We start from the raw sequence: 20,222 nt of genomic DNA, 5'->3' as shown, positions 1-20,222 counted from the left end.
CGTAATAACCAGTTATTATGAACAATAACGGATTTATCACATCTGCCGTAACATATACGGCTTACTCGGTTTGCAAGAGGTCCTGAGATTGATTCCCAGTGGAGGCAACGGAACTTTGTTCCCAAGCTAACCGCTATATAATACCCAGAAAGTCAATTGATTTGATTCGGTGTATTGTGTCCGAAAGAAAAATAATTATCCATCTCGAGATCAATGAATTGTGAGCATACATATCACTTTACTAGGTTTTTTTGCATATATTTCCATAATTTGCTTCTAATTCACTACTAATCTATTTTGATTGCCAGATCGAAACTATTTCTAATAATTAATTGATTGTAAAGCATGTATGAAACTATCGGACGAGAGTGGATACTTCTGAACGATTGTGGGCCGTATTCACCGCCAGTTTCAACTTTAGTCACAATGTTTGGATAAGAGATCAACATAGATTGGTGAAAAACTTGAATTTAACCAATCTGTATCGATCTCTTATCAAAAAATTTAGATTATAGTTTAAACTATGTCGGTGAATACCGCCCTATGTCATGTATTGGTGTCTGAATCCAGAACTATGCATATTTGTGATTTAATGCACGAATAGAGATGCATTACTTTTAAGCAGTTAGGTATAGTTATGAATACGACAGATGAGTTAATTATATAGTTATGACTACGAGAGATGAGTTCATTATAACTTCCATATAATTTTAATTGATTTGAAGATTATCGGCTTGATACGAAATGAGTATATGTACTTCAATACCTTCAGAAACCTTCAAATAGTTCAAATTCATTAGTACGATTTTGGTGAACTAATTTGATTAACATGGAATACGCGTACTCCATTAAATTGAATATTAATTAAGCGTTAATGGAATTCCAACTATATTAAGAGATATATTTTAGGGAGGAATCAGCTAATTTAAACTTTCCAAGGTAATGTTTTTCCATTCCGAAAATGCCACCATGAAATTTCAAAAATATATTTCTAAAAAAATACTAGAAATATATTTCACTAAAATGGCAAAGGCATGTTTTTTAAAAATAAATTTTTGAAACGTCAAAAATATATTTCCCATATATTGCCATAAATATATTTTTCAAAAAGACCCGAAAACATATTTTACAGAATACCAAGAATATGTTAAAAAAAATGCGAAAAAAAAAAATTCCCAAATCGACAAAAATATGTTTTTCCAAAATGATTAATTTTTTCTTCAAAAATATTAGAAATATATTTTCCAAAATGTCAAAAATGTGAAAGATAGATAGGTATTAGTGTAATCTAGATATTAGTATATTCTATAAAATTGCAAACAAAATGCTTTCTTCAAATTCCCAATATTATATTAAATACTTAGAATTTTTCCTCAAAATTGCCAAAAGGTATATTTTCAAAAACACCTAGAAAATGCTCAAAAGTGTGCAAAGAGAAGTTCAATGATTAGGAAGTATATTCTTAAAAATGAAAAAAAAAAACGATATTTCCCAAAATGCCCAAACGTGAAAGAAATTTAATCTTCAAAATGACCGAAAAAATTATTCTCCGAAATGGCAAAAACTATTTTCTCCAAAATGGCAAATAATGAAATCTCCGCAATGAAAAAAGAATATATGTTCCTCAAAATGACAAAATTATATGCATTCTCCAAAATGCTAAAGAAAATAGTCTCAAAAACGGAAAAATATATGAATATATTTTCTAAACCTGCATTTTTTTCCAAAATAGTGCGAATTTTTCCTCCAAAAATTTCTAAAGTAGTAAATATTTATTTCCCCAATTAACAAAAGTATCGTTTTCGAAATTGTCAAATGTATTCTGTAAAATCGGGAAAAAATATCAAATAGCCAAAAATATGTTCTCTATACAACAAAGGATTAAACATCTCTCTATATTTCTCTTGATATCAGAAATGTATCAATAGGTACACGTAAGCAGCTGTAGATCATCGATAACTAAAATATTTGTCTTTTTTCATATTATGCAAATATTGTATTATATCATATCAACAGTAAATTAGAACTGGCAGACGTTTAATTCGTAGTGGGAAAAAAAGGCAATTAAAGAACAGAATAAATACGTATTCTTGAAATTGGACAAAGATTAGCTGGTACTGTATTTTGGTTGTATAAAGCGAAGTTAGATGGCTCCATTTGCTGTTATTCCATTGGTCTTGCGCCGATCATCAGCAAATGTTCACAACAGCGAGAAAAGATATCTCGTTACCTCATTAAATCATGCCCCATTTGGGCTTTTGTTCTCTGTAATTGCCTTTTTGTCCCTGAAATTGCTTGTCAAATTCTCGAGGTGTACAAGGTGCCTCACATTTGTCTGTATATATTTCTTGTTTCCTCTCTTCGGTATCGAAATTTCTATGCAGAAAGGAAAAAAACAATGCAGATATTTTTGTTCTTGTCGCAGCATTATTTTATGCCCCAAAATCAATAACCAATCGCTGTTCCCGTCTTTGAATTCGAATTTAGATTTTACTTGCAAATAAACCTTTCGGTTGAGGTTTTCGAACATTCGTTGTTTTTGTCTGAAAATTACGCATATACATGCATTATTTTATACGTTGTTATATGCGTAATTACGAGTATTTATATGAATATTAAATATATTCTTGCAAAAAAAAAAGTAGTTTGAGGGTTGTTTGCCATGTGACTGAAGTTAATTACCCCACTAGAAAGCTGCCTACAATAAAGGATATATTTCTCAGCATTCCCAGAAAGAGTACAAAAATGCCCGAAAGAATAATTCTCAAAAATGCCCGAAAGAATAATTCTCAAAAATACCCGAAAGAATAATTCTCAAAAATGCCCGAAAGAATAATTCTCAAAAATGCCCGAAAGAATAATTCTCAAAAATACCCAAAAAAATACATTCTTCAAGTCGTAGAAAAAATATTTTCTAAAACAACAAAAATATACTTGTTTTCCAAATGCAAATGGTGAAAATGCTCTTCGAAATTTCAAGCAATATTTTCCAAAATAGCAGAAATATATTTTCCAAGATCGTTGTAATGTATTTTCTATATTATCAAATTTTATATATATATATATATATATATTCCGAAGTTTCAGAAATAAATTTTCCAAAATAGCAAAAATATTATTTTCCAAATTGCCACAAATACACATACATTCTCTAAAATAGCAAGAACCATATTTCCGTAATACCAAAAATATATTCTCTAATATACCAAATGATTCTAACATTTATCAAAATATAGAAACGCATTATTATGTAGGCTATATACAATAATTATAGATCCCACCTACAATTGAAATTTTCGACATTTTCCATATGATGCGCAAAACGTTAAATCTTCTCAACGGTAATTCAGAACTACCCAACGTTTGATTCGAAGCATTAAAAAAAAAAAATCCGACCAAGGATAGAATAGATATTCTTAAAATTGGGCGAAGATTAGCTGGTATTGTATTCTGGTTGTATAAAACGAGGCTCAATGTATGTGTGTGGCTTCTTTCGCTATTCTTCCATTAATCTTGAGCCGATCATCAGCAAATGTTCACAAGAGCGAGAAAAGATATCCTGTTACCTCGTTAAATCATGCCCCATTTGGGCTTTTGTTCTCTGTAATTGCTCTTTTGTCCCTGAAATTGCTTCTCCAATTCTCGAGGTGTACAGCGGCCTCACTTTTGTCGGTATATATATTTTTTTTTTGTCTTTCCTTTCTTCGCTATCGAAATTTCTCGACCCATCTTATCCAGAAGGGAGAAAAAAAACAAAAAAACAATGCAGTTTTTTTTTTCTTTTTTGTTCTCTCGTCGCAGCATTATTTTATGCCCCATAATCAATAACCAATCGCTGTTCCCGTCCTTGAATTCGACTTTAGATTTTACTTGCAAATAAAGGTTGCTGTTTTTGGTTGAAGTTTTCGGATATTCGTTGTTCTTGTTGGAGTTCCAGAAAATAACTCGCGTATACATGCATTATTTTATTATATGTTGTTTTATGCGTAATTACGAGCGTTTATATGGATACTCAATATTAAAAATCCTTACAAGGAAAGTAGATTGGGGTTTATATGTCATATATGTGTGTGACTGAGGAATTGAATTCAATTGAACATTGAATTCTACTAAATACTCAAAAAATGTATTCTCCAAAACTCCCACAAAGGATATTCTCCGACGAGAAATGCTAAAGAAATAAAGCATATTATATGTATAATATATATGTATACATACACACATACATACACACACACACATATATATATATGTATATACACATACATACACACACACACACATATATATATGTATATGCACACACACACACACATATATATATATATATACACACACACACACACACATATATATATATACACACACACACACACACACACACACACACACACATATATATATATATATATATACATATATACATACACACACACACACACACGCACACACGTACTTCGAAAATATCAATATGTATTTTTCAATATATAGAGAGCAGAAATATAGCAAATAATCTGGCTACACACTGGCCCAGCTTGGTCCTATATTCTTTGGTGAGTACAGTATTTGCTTTCAGAACGCTCTCTATGTTGTGCCCGCTTGCGTTCTTCGACCAATGTGTGATCAGGCGGAATGGAAGTTCGGGAAGGAAGGCGGCTCCTTTGACTAAGGGTGGATGCTAGAAGGTTACCGATCGTTCTGTATGACCAGGCTTCCGATACCCAGTGGTCGCAGTGACGGACTCGCATCGCGAGGACCCGGTTTCGAACCCCACCGTCGCCACATTGGTGGTCGGTTGAAGTTTTCTGGGGTTCCCAACTTCAAAGCACGAATGCGAGACAGCTGATCTCTCCGTTAAGAGTCTCACCACTGAGAACAACAGGATACCGTTGTACTGCAATGGTACAAATATTCAAACATTACACTTCACTCCCTTCACTTCTGAAATATAGATGGCAGCACTGAAAATCAGACACAACTGTATATACGCACTCAGACTGTTAGGTACACACACTTTCGGCACTACTGACTGGATAGTAAATTTCTCATGGGTATAGACCGGAGTTGTGCTCGTTTTGAAAGAAAAAATCCTTCCGATACCTACCAGCCTCCAATATTTGACGATCATTGGCAATAGTGGCGTGGCCATACTACTTGCCCATGACCGACCTCGGAACGTATTGGGCAAGCCTTGACACGAGTGAGACCCTGGCTCACATGTAGGCAAAGTTTTCAAATCAAACGGTTATGAAGCGAGAACCCCATCCAATAGCCATGAGTAATTCCACAAAAAAATTTAATAAATAAATTAGTTCTTAATTAGATACGGCTTATAAATCATTGGTAGCTGGCAATTACTTTATTAAAAGTTTTGTTGTTTGAAAACTACTTTGAAGTTATTATTGCTTTCATTGATAAAAAAAAAAAAATCGAAAATAACACATAAAATATAAATATGCAACAATATCACAAACTATTGCTGGTTTAAACTCACAGAAATAATCAAAACAGTTACAATCAATAAAAACATTGTAAAACTCACCAGTACATACAATTCTATAATTAATTAAAACGCGAGTCTTCAACAACAGCAAAAAAACCGCATTAATTATCACTTCAAAATATTTATCAATTGAAACGCACGAGTAAGAAAAAAAATTATAAAAAAAAGACAAACATTTTTTTTTTTCTCAACATCATTATTTAAAAGAATATGAATGAAAGTAATTAAATAATTAAGAAGGAAAAACAACAACAGAAAATTCTGTGAAATAAATCCGAAAATATTTACTAAATCGGTTTTTCAAATATCAAAAAATGAAAAAAAAGACAAAAATTATTTATTCACAAACTACATTTTTTTTACTAATGCGAGGAATAACAATTTTGAGATCAATAATTCAAAGCCTTCGTATTGATATATTCATTTTGACATGTTCATGTACTTCTCATGTAATTGGCTTTTCACACACTTCTCTATATTTATTTTCTTCCCTTCTCGTGTCTCTGTTCATATTCAAATCCGTCCCGAGTTTTAATTAAAACGTTATGTCATTCGTATTCAAAGAAAAGTTCTTCTATTTTTTGGTAAAATGTATAGTATTGAGGGGAAAAAAAAATAAGAATAAAAATTGGAAATTAATTTAAATCAGTTTTCCTTTCGGATTCCTTTAATAAAAATTCTGATCCCCCTCAAAGTCACTTATTCGACCTCTTTCTTCTTCCGTTAACGGGTTTGTTTCGAAATTCCTTATTGTAATAAAGTTTATTTATTTATTTCTTTTACCGAAAAACGAAAATACGTACTCATTCTTTATTAAAATTAAGACGGGAAACTGAAGAAGAGAAATTGAAATTTTTTTGAATCTCAAAAAATGATTTCCTATTCTCGAGGGAAAATTACGAATTATTCAATACGGAAACATTTGTATTTATTTTCGCCGCTGGTATCGCTTCAGGGATGTAATAAGAAAATGCATTCAAAAGTAATTACGTTCGATCGTTATTGACGTTATCCAATGCTTGATATATACGCATTTACTCGTTCAAGGAAAAAAATTGTCTCGCTTAAAATAAATAGATGGGCATTTCTCTCAGGAATTTTTAAATATCATTTCATTCATTTGATTTATGTTATTTTTTGAGTATTTTATTTCGACTAAAATCTCCCGCCTAAAGCTGATATACTAATTAATTCGGTTTTAAATGAGTCTTTTACATTCTACACGAGGTCTTAAGAAATATAGGTTGAACAAATATGAACCATACTTCACTCGAGAAGGGTAAGGTATTAGTAGTTAGGTGGTTCTCTAAGAGTTACTAGCAGGTGTTTTGATGTTTACAGTGTTTCACTTCTCTTCGTCTGCTGCAACTCTCATGTCTGTATTCAGCAATACAATGAGTACGAGCAAGAGGTGCATACATCCGGAAGCGCAGTGCATTATCATAAAGGAACGTGTAAAACCGTCCGAAATTTTAGCTTTATGTGTTCCAGTTCAGCAAAGTTTCTCTCCAAAACTAAAAAAAAAAAAACGTGGTAATGCGATCGAAAATGAGCCCGACGACGAGCGAGCATCACTGCAGAAAAAATTTTTCTTCTCTTTGCGATCTTATAGAAGTAGATGGCCTCATAAAGATATAAAGTCGACGCCGCTTATTATAATCGCAGATAATGTTGTCTTGAAAAAATTAGTTTATGGTTATCGAAACTTTGGATAATGCTAATATCAATTTCCTCTTCCACCGAAGGGTTTTTTTTTTTAACTCATTTTTTCCACTGTATGTTATCGTCATCAGGTTGTAAGACTGTGTAGGAGGCTAGAAGATGATGTCCCCCACTCCCATGCAACGGAAAACATTTCCGTACTTAATGTTCTATAGCCCTTTCCTCCAGTTCTTGGGCAGATTTAAATTTCTTTTTCCCCGAAAGACTTCCAAGATGTATTGTGTACATTATAAAATATCGTAAAATTCGTGATATTCCCTTGACAGTTACATTCTAAGTCTCCCTGTCGCTGAATAACACAAATGCAGAATTTTAGCTCATAGGGGAAAAAATTCCCGTTTCAGAATATACGTAGCCTAATTTAAAATAAATGGAACGATTGAACATTTTGCAACCAATTATATGGGAAAGAAAAATCGAGCTATCCCGTTTTAACAACACTCGTTTACCATTTGCCCCGTTCAACAAACAGAATGTATGGTTTAGAATGAGATATATATATAGATGGCCTTTTTCCTTGAGAATGCATGATCATCATACTTGTAAACGAGAATTTTCGGATGTCGTTACCATTCTGTTATTGTTATCATAAATCCTGACTCCCATTGTGATCACATAAAGTGGCGTGGGCTGCATCAGATATATAGTTAATGTGAATCAATACTTATATAAATCAATAGTTGATACAATACTTTTATAAATCATTAGTTGATACAATACCTATATAAATCCATAGTTGATACAATATGGGAGAGCTCAATCCATCCTTGAGGGATGGCCTGGACCATGAGTTACCGTAAAGTGCTTGGTGGTTTCTTCGTGCAACTCTTCTCCCGACAATAGCATGACAATAGACGATAGTGACATTAGCAATTGAAAAGTCAGAGGCGATTCGTTGGACGTATCTGGAACACCCTTCCCACAGCCCGGATTTCATAGCCCAGCGACTATCGTTTGTTTGTACTGCTGAAAGAGACAACAGTGATTGTACGATGATACAGGAATAGATGTTTTTTGCACACACACACACACACCCCAATTCATTCTTTGAGAAAGGTATTAAAGAACTGCTATTTCATTGGGAAAATGCATTTCAAAATCTAAGATTGTGTGGCAAAGTAATGCGTTATTTTTGCGTCTTTTTAGTTCTTTGAAAACTTGTTTTAAAATTATTTTCGTTTTTTTAATCCACCCTCGTATAATTAGTTTATACGATTAGTTTATACCACCCTCGTTTTAATCCACACACGCACACACACAATATATATATATATATACACAATATATATATATATATATATATATATACACACACAATATATATATATATATATATATATATATATATATATATACAATATATATATATATATATGTGTTATATACGGTGAATGTGGGATGGATAAATCCAGTTATGCATAATAAACAGTTATTATGCATTGAGCATTTTAGTAAGTTTGATAAATCTCCCTAAATTTATGACTTTTACAAAAAAATATCCCTTTCACCGGTGATTATGTACAATATTCCAGCATCGCGTCATTGGTAAAAATGATAAATCATAGTCATTGATAGCTAGTATATGATATACTTACTATGCATGATAATCCTTGCATGTGTGTATTGTATCATTATATCAAAGTACGCGATCGTAAAATTTATTAATATTATATCAGTGCGTCCGACTATATTCATCACACATGCTAGACAAATTTGGATTTTTCCCCATGTTTATCAAATCCACCAATTACATTGGGTTGTTATTCACAATCACAGATAAAGGCGATAAATTTCATGCATTTATCAAATTTACCAACACTTGGTTATTAGCATAACTTACCAAGACTATTGTTTAATATGTATACCAATTTATCACGTTTACCTTAATATATACATCATGCAAATTATTTGAATTAAACAGGTAAGAGTATTTAAATGATTCATTGATAGGTCCAAAATGTTTAGGAGAGGTATTGACGGTATATTCTGTTGTATCGTTCCAGATTCTCCGGTCTGTAAACCCGACCAAGAGTTCACCCACGGTGCGATGCTTCATTATCCCGTCAAGATCCCATGCGAAGTCGAAGCGGATCCCGATGACGTGACTTTCCAGTGGGAGTTCAACAGCTCGTCCAGGAACTTGGACTTGGTCCACACGCACACTTCAGGGATCAAGAGCCTCGTCAACTACATCCCGCGCTCTGATGCGGACTTTGGATCTCTCCTATGCTGGGGACGGAACAGCGTCGGACTTCAGAAGATACCTTGCGCCTTCTATGTCAATCCTGCAGGTACTGACGGGTGCGTTTTTATTTTAAAAAAAGAATGGGGGAAGGGCAAATGAACGAAGCTAGACTGAGGCGAAATTTCTCATCACGCAAAACCCGCAAATCGAAGAATAAACTAAGGAGTTTTCCAACTTCGAGGCGTGAATGCGATCCAGTGTCCAATTTTGAAAGTCTCTCGGCAGAGCGAAGTAAACTTTCAACTCCATACAAACACAAAGGCCACAACAGGATCATTGCCCAACGAGGTGGCTAAAAACATTAGGCCCATAATAAATATGGATGTCAAATATATATGTTTTTATATCGGGTTGCTGTATATTGGTTATATTTGACATCCATATATTTTGGTTATATATGGATGTCAAATGTAACCAAAATACAGCAATCCAATGTAAAAGCATATATCACGAAAGAAAAACTAATAATTAATACCATATATATATATATATGCCCATAAAAACGAGATTATGGTAGTCTTATCTAAGTACATGGATAGTTTCTCGATTTATCCCAATATGGTTATCCATTTCTTTTTAAGCGTTTCAATTGTATCAGAATTCACTAACCCCGTAGGTAAGTTATTTCATTTATTCACAACCCCATTAGAGAAAAACTCCCTGCCACACCACAACCTGGAATTTCTCCATGCTAAACGATACTAGTGTCTCCTTGTCGAAGCAGTTTGATTGACGGTGTCTAAATAACTCGTGGCCCATCCGATTCATCCCAGTTGAAAATTTTAAGCACTTCGATCATATCCGCCCCCGAAACACCTCCGTTCCCGCAATACAAACATATTGAATATCATATCCCTCGGACATCAACGTTCTTCCAGTGTAAACATATTCAAAAAACGAAGTCTTTCTTCATAGCTCATGCCTTGTGTGCCAACAAGAGCAAGCGTAGCTCTTCCTCTGCACCCCTTCAACCAAGTCTTTGTCCCTCTGTTGGTATGGTCTCCAAAACCTTACACTAGTGCAGGACGAACTAAGCCTCAGAGAAGTGGGAGATTGACTTTAGGAGAACGCGAAGAGAGACCTTTTTGAGAATGAAACCAAGAATAGTATTCTTTGTGGTTTTTTTTTTTGTTTCCGCCACCGTTGAACAATGTTCAGAAAACCTGAACCGCTCTTCAATGGGAGTTCCCAAATTGGTGACCCTAGTTTTCATTCGATACCTACGTAACATGAAAATAACGACATTTGCCATTTTCACTTCAAAAAATAAAAGACAGATGGCAGCATAATGCGAAACAAGTTCTGAATGAATAAACGCCAGAGCGCTGCCGCCGGACTCATCTCGTTGCCGAGAAATCTCTTCCTGCTCCGCTTCGTAGAAGAATCTGGAACAATGTGTGTGTGCACCTATCAGTCTCAGAGCGTATCTGGTGCTGTCTGATTTTTCAGTGTGGCCATCTATATCCATATTCGAAATTGTGAGTGGAATGTAATGATTGAATATTTGTACCGTTGTAGGGCTGTTTCACTCTTTGTCGAGACTTTCTAACGGGGAGATCTGTTCGTATTGTTGTCCGCCTCGAAGTTGTAAACCTCAGAAAACAAAGTTCAGCCGACAACTATTGTGGGGCCGGTGGGATTCGAACCGCGAAACAAGCTGTAAACATCTGACAACATAAATAGACGACGCATATATACAAGGTGCAAGTCCTAATTAGACGTATATCTCATCCACCGTTCGTCGTAGAGGTATGTTTCTAATTTTAAAAAATGCTCAAAATTGTGTTCAAAAATCACTCTGTACCAGCTTCGAGTGTGAAAACAACGTGTGTTACAAAATCAAAAATCCAATTTCTCACGCGTCTCCTCTGTGTTCTAACTTCCAATTACAAAGTTGTTGCTCTGTCTCCCTGACGACAAGAAAAAAAAACCCCTCCATGTTTCAAAGTGCAATATTCGCTGAGATATTTGGATTCAAAAATCGGAGAAAAGTGGGGAAAGAGTAGCATAAAGACGGGTAAGAAACGTTAGTTTATGCTATTCTTTCTGACATTTTCTCCGGTTTTTGAATTCAGATATCTCTGGGAATATTGCGGGTAGAAACATGAAATGGTTTTTTTTTAAATTGACCTCTCTCTCAGGAGAGTCCGGGCAGCAACTTTCTCATTGAAAGTTAAAGGACAGAGAGAAACGTATATAATTTAGGGTCTCGATATTATGACACACTACTTCTTCATTGTCGAAACTGGTACAGAGTGATTCCTGTACACATTTTGAGCATTTTTCAAATTGGAACCATACCTGTACGACAAACGGTCGATGAGATAAAGGCCGAATTAGGACTTACAAGACACCCTGTATACATACAAACACAGCACATTCCCGCATGTACTAATTTGTTTGAAATTCCTCAGAGGAATGTTTACCAGGTACATGAACGGGAAAGTAGTAGTAGTAGAGGAAGAAACGTATAATGAAAATTCACGCATCTGCCAATTTCACTTCAAAATATGAAAGGAAGACACGGCACCACCCCCACTTTAACACGCAACATGCCTAATTCTGTCAACATGCTGATGATTCCCTTTGACCTGAGAACCACACACACTGCCACGTTAACATTCCAATAATAACCTCTAACGTATAGGGAGCATGTAGGAAAGAAGTCAAACCTCCCACGGAGGCCCAGAGCAGCACCTCCTAAAAATAGAAGCCCTCTGCACTGTTTGCCATAAACGTTATTCAGACTACCTAGCAAGTTTGCCAAATTTCGAAACACAGCATCCTATTTCGTTTCTTCTTATTTTGGCGTAGAATCTTCCTGATTGGCTCACAAATACCGCATAGTGATTGGATGTGGGGCTTAGAAATCGTCAATTCTGAGCCCGATCATTTCTGTTCCTCACAACGATGATACAGGGAATGTTTTCCCCTGAATATTCTGAGGGAAAATGCACTACTTACTGACGTTACAAGTAGACTGCAGAGGCCTTCTATCTCTAGGAGGTGCTGCTCTGGGCTGCGAAACCCAACACATTCGGTTTCACACACTTCCATTCGGCTCAGAAACCTAACATATTCTTTCATCGCATCCGCCTTCGACCAAAAGCCAGAAACTGCCGTGCATTTGAGTGTTGCAAAACTTCTGCATCAACTCAATTCTTTCCAAAATCAGGAAAATATAACGGAATGCGAATTACGGAGTGTCGTTCCTATTGTGAAATTTCAGAATCCAATCAAGTGTATATAAAATTCATGCTTCGTTGACTTGCATTTTACCTTTTTTCCCTTACGTATATCAACTTTCCTAATCTGATGAGCAAAGACAGGTCAAAATGTTTGAAAAATATGATGAAATTCTTCTTTCGAAATTCGTTTTCGAATATAAATCAAATCTGAAAGGTCTCCGCTCAAATTCAATTACTTTCGTTTAGTGTTGTATTAAGCTCCAGAATTCTTTTTGATAAGAGTTTTTCTTCTATTCGGATTAGATTTAGTTTCTCATCTGTGATCATACAGATTGTATTGTACATTGTACCTATACATACAGAAGAAATAATCGCATTGCCTGTGTACAGGATGTCCCGTAAGTCCCTATTCGGTCTCTTCAAACGTTCGTCGTAGAGGTATAGTTTCAATTAAAAAAGATGCCAAAAATGTGTTCAGAACTCACACACACACAATCACTCTTCACAAGTTTCGAGAGTGAAAATGCATTGTGTCAGAAAATAAGAGAAAACTAGCTTTTACACGTTTCTCCTGTCCTCTTACACACATCAAAAATAATCACTAGATCCCACATCGACTGGCACGAAAGAGGTAAAATTCGCTAATTATGCATATTCAATATGTGCTAGAAGCGCAAAATAATTTCCACAATGTCTGTACGTATACGAATATTAATCCCCGTAGAAACATTTCGAAAATGTGAATATCTAAATTATTAAATCTTACTTCAAAACCACACATGGTTACGAAATTCAAAGCATTTTCATTCATCGGAAAAATATCTCAGTTCATATTTTCCGCGAGAAGAGATATTTTATTCAACTTCGTACGAGGGGAAAAAAAAATGAGTATACTTCCTATCTGTAGAAGTTATAAAATATGTAGAACAAAATGTACACGTTTAGGTATCCGTATTATATGAAGGGAAAAGATAGTAAAAGCCAAGAATTTCATGACAGTCATTTCATGGAGAGAGAGAGAATTCTCTTTCCTCTTTCAAGTTTAATTAAACAAGGGAAGTAAAAATATGAGCCAACTGGGATGTTGAATATTTCAGTAATTACAACCCTCGTCGCCTTTGCTTTTCTTGTTTTTTCAATATTTGCTTTGTTCCCGGGACACTGACTACGACAACCACCAACCATCCTCATCAGCAGCAGCAGCAGCAATAGCAAATCAGTTTAGTGCTTTCTCCACTTCACGAAGGAGACACTGAGTGGAAGAGAGAGATTGAAATTTGGCTCAAACTCGGATTCTACGAGATAAGTTCTCTCTATCTTTCTTTCTTTTACTTTTTTTTTTTATGGTGATGTTTGCCATCAAGAGATACTTTTTACTTTAATTTCAAATTTCTAGAATTTATGGAACATCTCAGGATAGGTGATGTTATTCTTGGATGAAAATTGTATGTACGCAAATCCTCAGGAAATAGAATATTCCTCAAGGAATGAGGAATGTACAGCGAAACTTTGCTGATTCGAACTTGTTAAATTCGAATTTTTCGATAATTCGAATATTTCAAGGATTCCCCTTAACTTTCTTATTTAATTCAATGTTGGAATTATCTGTTCCATCCGATCTTTTTCCCCATGTGTTTTGGATAATTCGAAGTCTTATTCAGATATTTCATTTGGAAAATGTTTATTTTCTTAGAATTTCATGCTGAATTTTTGGTGATCATTTTCTTGATTACGTGGTTTACCGATCTTTCTCACATTATTACATGTGGCCAACACTGAAAAAAAATGCAATAAAGGAAATCTAAACTTTTTTTTGTTGGTTTAAGAAGCAATGTTTTCGTTCCCAGTTTCACGCAGAAGTTTTTCTCTTTACGTGAGGAACTGAAGTTTTACCCTTTACTTGGATGACTTCATTAGCACCTGCCAAGAGTGAGCGTGCGTGCGTGGTAATCTCTACATGCACAGACTGTTTAAAATGTGCTAAAATCTCAGTCACTTGTCAAGTGAAATATGCTAGCCATTCGTTTATTTCTAGCATTATATGTTCGTTTATTTCGGAATATCAATACAGCTTTGCAGCATTTCCCATCATGTCCAAACGAGGGTCATGCGCTTGTTCAGCTCTAACGAGGAAAAAAAATAGCGGTTTATTTACAGAGGCAGCATTTCCCATCATGTCCAAACGAGGGTCATGCGCTTGTTCAGCTCTAACGAGGAAAAAAAATAGCGGTTTATTTACAGAGGCGGACGTAGGTAAATATGTAAAGAAGTAAAATCAAACACATTGAATTCAATCCCACATAGAAGTAAAATCAAAAAAAGCAACAGATTCCCCCTATTGCATGCAGAAGCTATAGACACGTTGGAAAAAAATGGCTGTTGAAGCTCGAAATGAATAAATGAAATTACGTCATTCATGTTTTGAATCAAATTGAAGAGTTTGTGCAGTATGTTAGAGCATCCGAATGGAAGCAAATAATAATTACAAACTCACTAATTAAATAGTTTTCGTGATTTTTTACGCATTTCATTAACACTAGTTTTAATGAAGAAGGAACTGTCATAGTGAGTGAAAGCATTTAATACATTTTTATAATTATTAAGAATTTTTGACTATTTGTGAAAGTTTAACTATCCAATATTGATGAACTGGATAATTCGAACTTTTTTGCTGTCCTTGAACTTCAAATTAACGACTACATTCACGGCTGAATATTTTCTCATTTATTTGCGTGTATTTCAATGAACTCTACAAATATTATTAAAAAGGGATACTTTTTTGTATGTTTCTTAAAGTTTTGACGTAGTTTACTGCATAAAACGTTAAAAGACGAGGCTGAATGTATGAGATTCCGATAGTTTTAGGGGCTTTCCACCCGAACATTAAAGCAGAGTGTTTGTCTCGAACAACCCATTTGATCCTAAGAGACGTTAATTAATTTTAGCAGACATTAAATAGCAATAAATGGCACGTGAAATTACGGTTATAAATGTCATAAAGATTCATGTCTGGTTTAGGGATTTGATTTTTTTTTTTTACCAAGTATCGTTAGACGAACGATCGTATACTCAGAATTGATTTTTGAAGAAATTTCATTTCTCTTTTGAAATTATTGATCCCCATTCCCAGCTTACATATGCGTCTTTTTATCATTCTAGCATTTATCCGTTGCAGTTGTCACCCAAAGTATTTATCATCACAGCTTCTAATATACTTTTTTCGGGTATCCTTGATTTCCAACGTACCGCGTATTGATGGGGATGTAACGTTCGAGTTCCCATTCGTGAAAACAACTTAATTTCGATATCAGAAATATCGTAGATTTGTATTAATCCAATATGTATTTAATGGAACCTTTTGGATGGCACGCATTTTTGAATGAACTCATTTTTGTCAGTTCTTCAAGTTTAAAAAACCACCACTATGCGGTCATGTGGGCATCGTAATAAACTCGTATTACGGCATTACGGTGGTCGTCTGAAATTATTTGTTTCCTGTTGTTTTCCAAACTTCAACCTGCCTCCCGAAGTTGTTAATGAAGTTGCCGTAAAGCTGATTTCTGTGTAACATACAGAAATGTAATACAGTAAACTTGTTCATAGGAGCGAAACAGACAGCCGGAACTCAATTTTTGAGTAAATAGTTTTCGGTATATTTGATGGTACAAAAAAATGCTAATTCAGAAGGAGAGATGACAACAGCTTAAAATTCATAGCGCATGATAAACGCTAACGCGTGATAGTGACACTTTGCGCGTTACCTCTCAGTATAACGAATAAACCCTGTATAATGATATTTTCCCTCTTCATCCGTGGATCATCGTTATATGAAGGTTTTTGCATTCGAGCTTTGCTTCCAGAAAGTTCAAATTTCCCGTGGTGAACTGCGCGCTCTTGAACCTAGATACGGTACTTGATAAATACAACTATTGATTATAGATATCCTAGGTTCCAATACCTGCCAAACAATAGAATGATCGAAGCATCGATCTTCCATTCAACAATTTTTGGTTCAGGTTTAATATCGACATAGTTGTATATTTCAATTTGATTATATTGAATTCAAAATTGTAAAATTAGTCCAATCCTCCTTTGAATTTCTTAAAATAAGATAAAATTACGAAATCAAATTTTAACATGGCTGAAATCAGACAGATCAATCATTATATAATAGTCATTATATGATTTTGTAATTACATCAGTTCCCTATGTTCATTAGTCCCGTGAATGCCTAGAAAATTTGAAGAGTTTAGGGACAGTATTCAACTTGGTTTCAATATATATCGTCTTTCAAAACGTACTTTTCTGTTCCGTCTTTTCGAAACTCGGAGCTCGGCTTTATACACTGAAATCCACTCAATTTTCAACACTTCGAATATGGAAACGGATTTCATGGTACATTTATTTCGTTGGGTACTATCTATATGCGTCCATAAATTATATTTCAAAGCGCATCGTGTCTCCGCGATGAAATATTGATGTCTCATGAAATACTGCAAGTGCCCAAACTTTGCGTTCAATATTTTGTGTGGGATACTCATCTTAATAATAATGTCTATCTTCATGAAATGAAGTGATTTCCTCATCATTAGAACGACTTGTAGATTTGTATGTGAATACACGAATCTCTATCTTAATTAACAAATGAGATAGATTTATTTCAGCTACACTATACATATCCGTTATAGAAATTTCACTTTTTTTTCCAGTACATTCTCATCAATTCTTTGCTCTTCTCCACTGACAAATAGATTAAAAAATGTCTGTATATGACAATAAAAATGCAAATCAGATGTTTCTAATTCTTCTTTCAATTCATGCTTAATTAGTTCCGCAAGATTCATTACGATAAAAATATCTTTTTTATTCTTTGGATTTGGTTGCAGTTGGCAAATAAATGCAAATTTGATACACCGCAAAATTCAATAATGTTTGTTTCAAGAGAATCCATATTATTTCTTTTCTGTTAAGTATAATCTGATTACAGCGCAGCAATCGGATTGTTGGCAAAATTTCACTTCAGTTGCTAGAAAGTCGATTGACAGCCGTAGTCAGGTAGCTAAAGCTGTGAGTTATCAGACCTTGACTTCGATCGTAGACTCAAATACAGTGATCACTAATTGAGGTTTATAAAATGCGAAAGCTTCTACCTTGTTCTTCGTGAGTACCATGGGTTTTATACCAAGCGAGTTCACTGAATCGTACAGTCTACGGCGGAGTTCTCGCGCTGAGACCGCCTGCTCCCATCTACCAAATGAAAACCAAACTATTTGTTATAATTCAAGTAAAACTGTGGCTGTGGTTTTTCAAACCGGTTTGAATCATGCAAATAAACCATGCCTTGTATGATACCCTCTCTCCCCTTTCTGTTTTTTTTTTGCTGCATGCCAGTATGAATATTATATAAGTGTGCCCGAGTGGCCTGGTGGTAAGATGCTCGTCTACCATTGTGAAAGTTGTTGTCATGGTCCCGGGTTCGAACCCAAGGGAGGATATCGGGAAGATATTTTCCCTAACGAACTCGAGGCGACTACCGGATAGACAGCGCCTACACTTCCATCTCACTAATGGCAGTAAATTGCAACATAGCGATATGACCAGAGTTGGTGTTTGGTGAAGTAGTAGGAATATTATGCGCTATATTATCAGTTATATATATAGTCACCCCCCCCCCCCCAGTATTTGCAGTTTTTTTCTTTCTTTTAGTGAAAATTTTTTCCAACACTCAGAATTAGTCATTCATGTGTTTTGTTTTCAAAATTTGAGTTGTGTATGTTTATGATGGCTCGCTAATGACATTACTGTCATCACTAGAGCCGTGGTAGCTCTCAAAAGAAATAGTCACATCGGGTTGGATTAACCTTTCGCCACAAAATGTGCGCTAAAAGACCCAACCATTTTTACAGAGTCAATTGAAAAGACTATAAAAGACATTGTCACGTTAGCGAAACAGGTGGGTGGAGAAGGGTTCAATGATATGGATACAGAAGTGGAAATTCAGAGGTATTGACCGAGGAGGAATTAATGCAGTTGACTGCTCCTGAAACTGAAGCGGTACCAGATGAAGAAGATCAAGATAAAGAAGTAGAAGACAAGTTCATCATGAGTAACATAGCGGAAGGGCTTCGCACGTTCAAATCAGCAATAGATTTTTTTCATGGTATAGATCCCTCTATAGGTCCGCAAGTAGCAAAAGGTTAATGATCACTGGTCTATAAGGAATCAATGAAAGGGAGTGGACGCATCAGCCATTTTGGACCTTAGTTGATGTTGACGTTTCGGTTTCTATTGTGAAGGAAATATACAGTCGAATTCGGTTATTTCGGAGTTCAAAGTCACTGTAAAATGTTCGAATTACCCAACTAATCTAACCTGGATCCGTGAAACGATTGTAACTTGCGTCTTAATCACCAATATTCACATAGGATAATTATCGACTATTAAAATTTTATCATATGTTACAAAACTGCTTCAAAAATTTTAATTACTTATAATTATAATAACTAATCTCAGCCGCTAAATTATGCCACTGTTCTGGATTCAGCATCACTGCAGAAATTCTTGACGATGGTCAAAGATTAACGGAAACGGATCATGATCACCCACTATGAAACTTTTCCCCAAATTATCGAATCATTTTCGTGCTATCAAGGAAATATACTTTCATTAAAGTATTACAATTTCTACTTTACGATATTTTCCATACTCCTAATGACGACAAAAAGATTCAGCTTTGGAATGGTGCACCTTGATCCACATACGGAGCAACACAATCAGTATCAAGTGGCACATATCATTCTCGATGCACTCCACCACCTTAAAAATCGGGAATTGTTTTATCAAAGAGTAGAGGAAAAACTAAATTTTCGAACTTTTATTTGTCCTCAATGATTTGTTGTTTAGCAACTTGGCCATGAAAATACATAGTCGGAATTCTTATACAAAATTTTAAACTCAATTTTCTCATACAAAAATCATGATTTCTTTTCCCCCAACTATAAATTATCCAGAAAATTCGAATTAAACTAAAAAACAAAAAAAAAATTAACATTAAATTAGACAGAAAACTCCAGGGGTGTTCGTAAAAGTTCGAATTAACCATGTTCTACTGCGCAGAGATACAAAATCTAATATTAAATTAGAACTAGCACTGGGAATAAAATCTGTGTAGTGATAATAAAGTAAGCAGCATACTACTTGGATCAAGTCGAATACATCAAACTGGTATCTTTAGGAACACTAGAACAGTCTAAGGCTTCTGGAAACCTTGGCTGAATTATCTGCCATTTTCTTGCCAAGTGTGACATTAGTATTACGTAGGTGGTTCAAAAAGTTTTTAGATTCATATTGAAAATATTTTTTAAATACCATTATTTTCACGTCAGATGATAGTTTTTACTTTTTTAAAAGACCCCCAGGCGGCAGCACTAAATAGATTAGCCTGATATTTTTCCTTTGTGATAAAAAAGAAAGAGCGACTTAGCCATTTTCCCATTAACAATGGAGCTCGATAGACAAGCATTTCGCGCGATGATGTTTTATGATTTTTCAAAAGGTTTGACGG

General features: G+C 34.8%; 1 protein-coding gene across 1 annotated transcript in view; it reads left to right on the top strand.

Moving 5' to 3' along the window:
* LOC149084183 (neural cell adhesion molecule 2-like) overlaps positions 1-20,222 on the top strand; it is a 341,669-nt gene that overhangs the window by 254,314 nt on the left and 67,133 nt on the right. The window contains exon 7 of the mRNA XM_089234530.1: positions 9,229-9,516. Within this exon, the coding sequence (XP_089090656.1) occupies positions 9,229-9,516 (288 nt within the window). The remainder of the gene's footprint in view (positions 1-9,228; positions 9,517-20,222) is intronic.

The sequence above is a fragment of the Pholcus phalangioides genome, unplaced genomic scaffold (assembly GCF_987345545.1).
Source record: "Pholcus phalangioides strain wild (caught in Gottingen) unplaced genomic scaffold, Ppha-v1.0 ptg000008l_1, whole genome shotgun sequence".
NCBI classification, from domain to species: Eukaryota; Metazoa; Arthropoda; class Arachnida; order Araneae; family Pholcidae; genus Pholcus; species Pholcus phalangioides.
The sequence above is the reverse complement of the archived record's forward strand: the minus strand, read 5'-3'. Positions and strand labels throughout refer to the sequence as shown.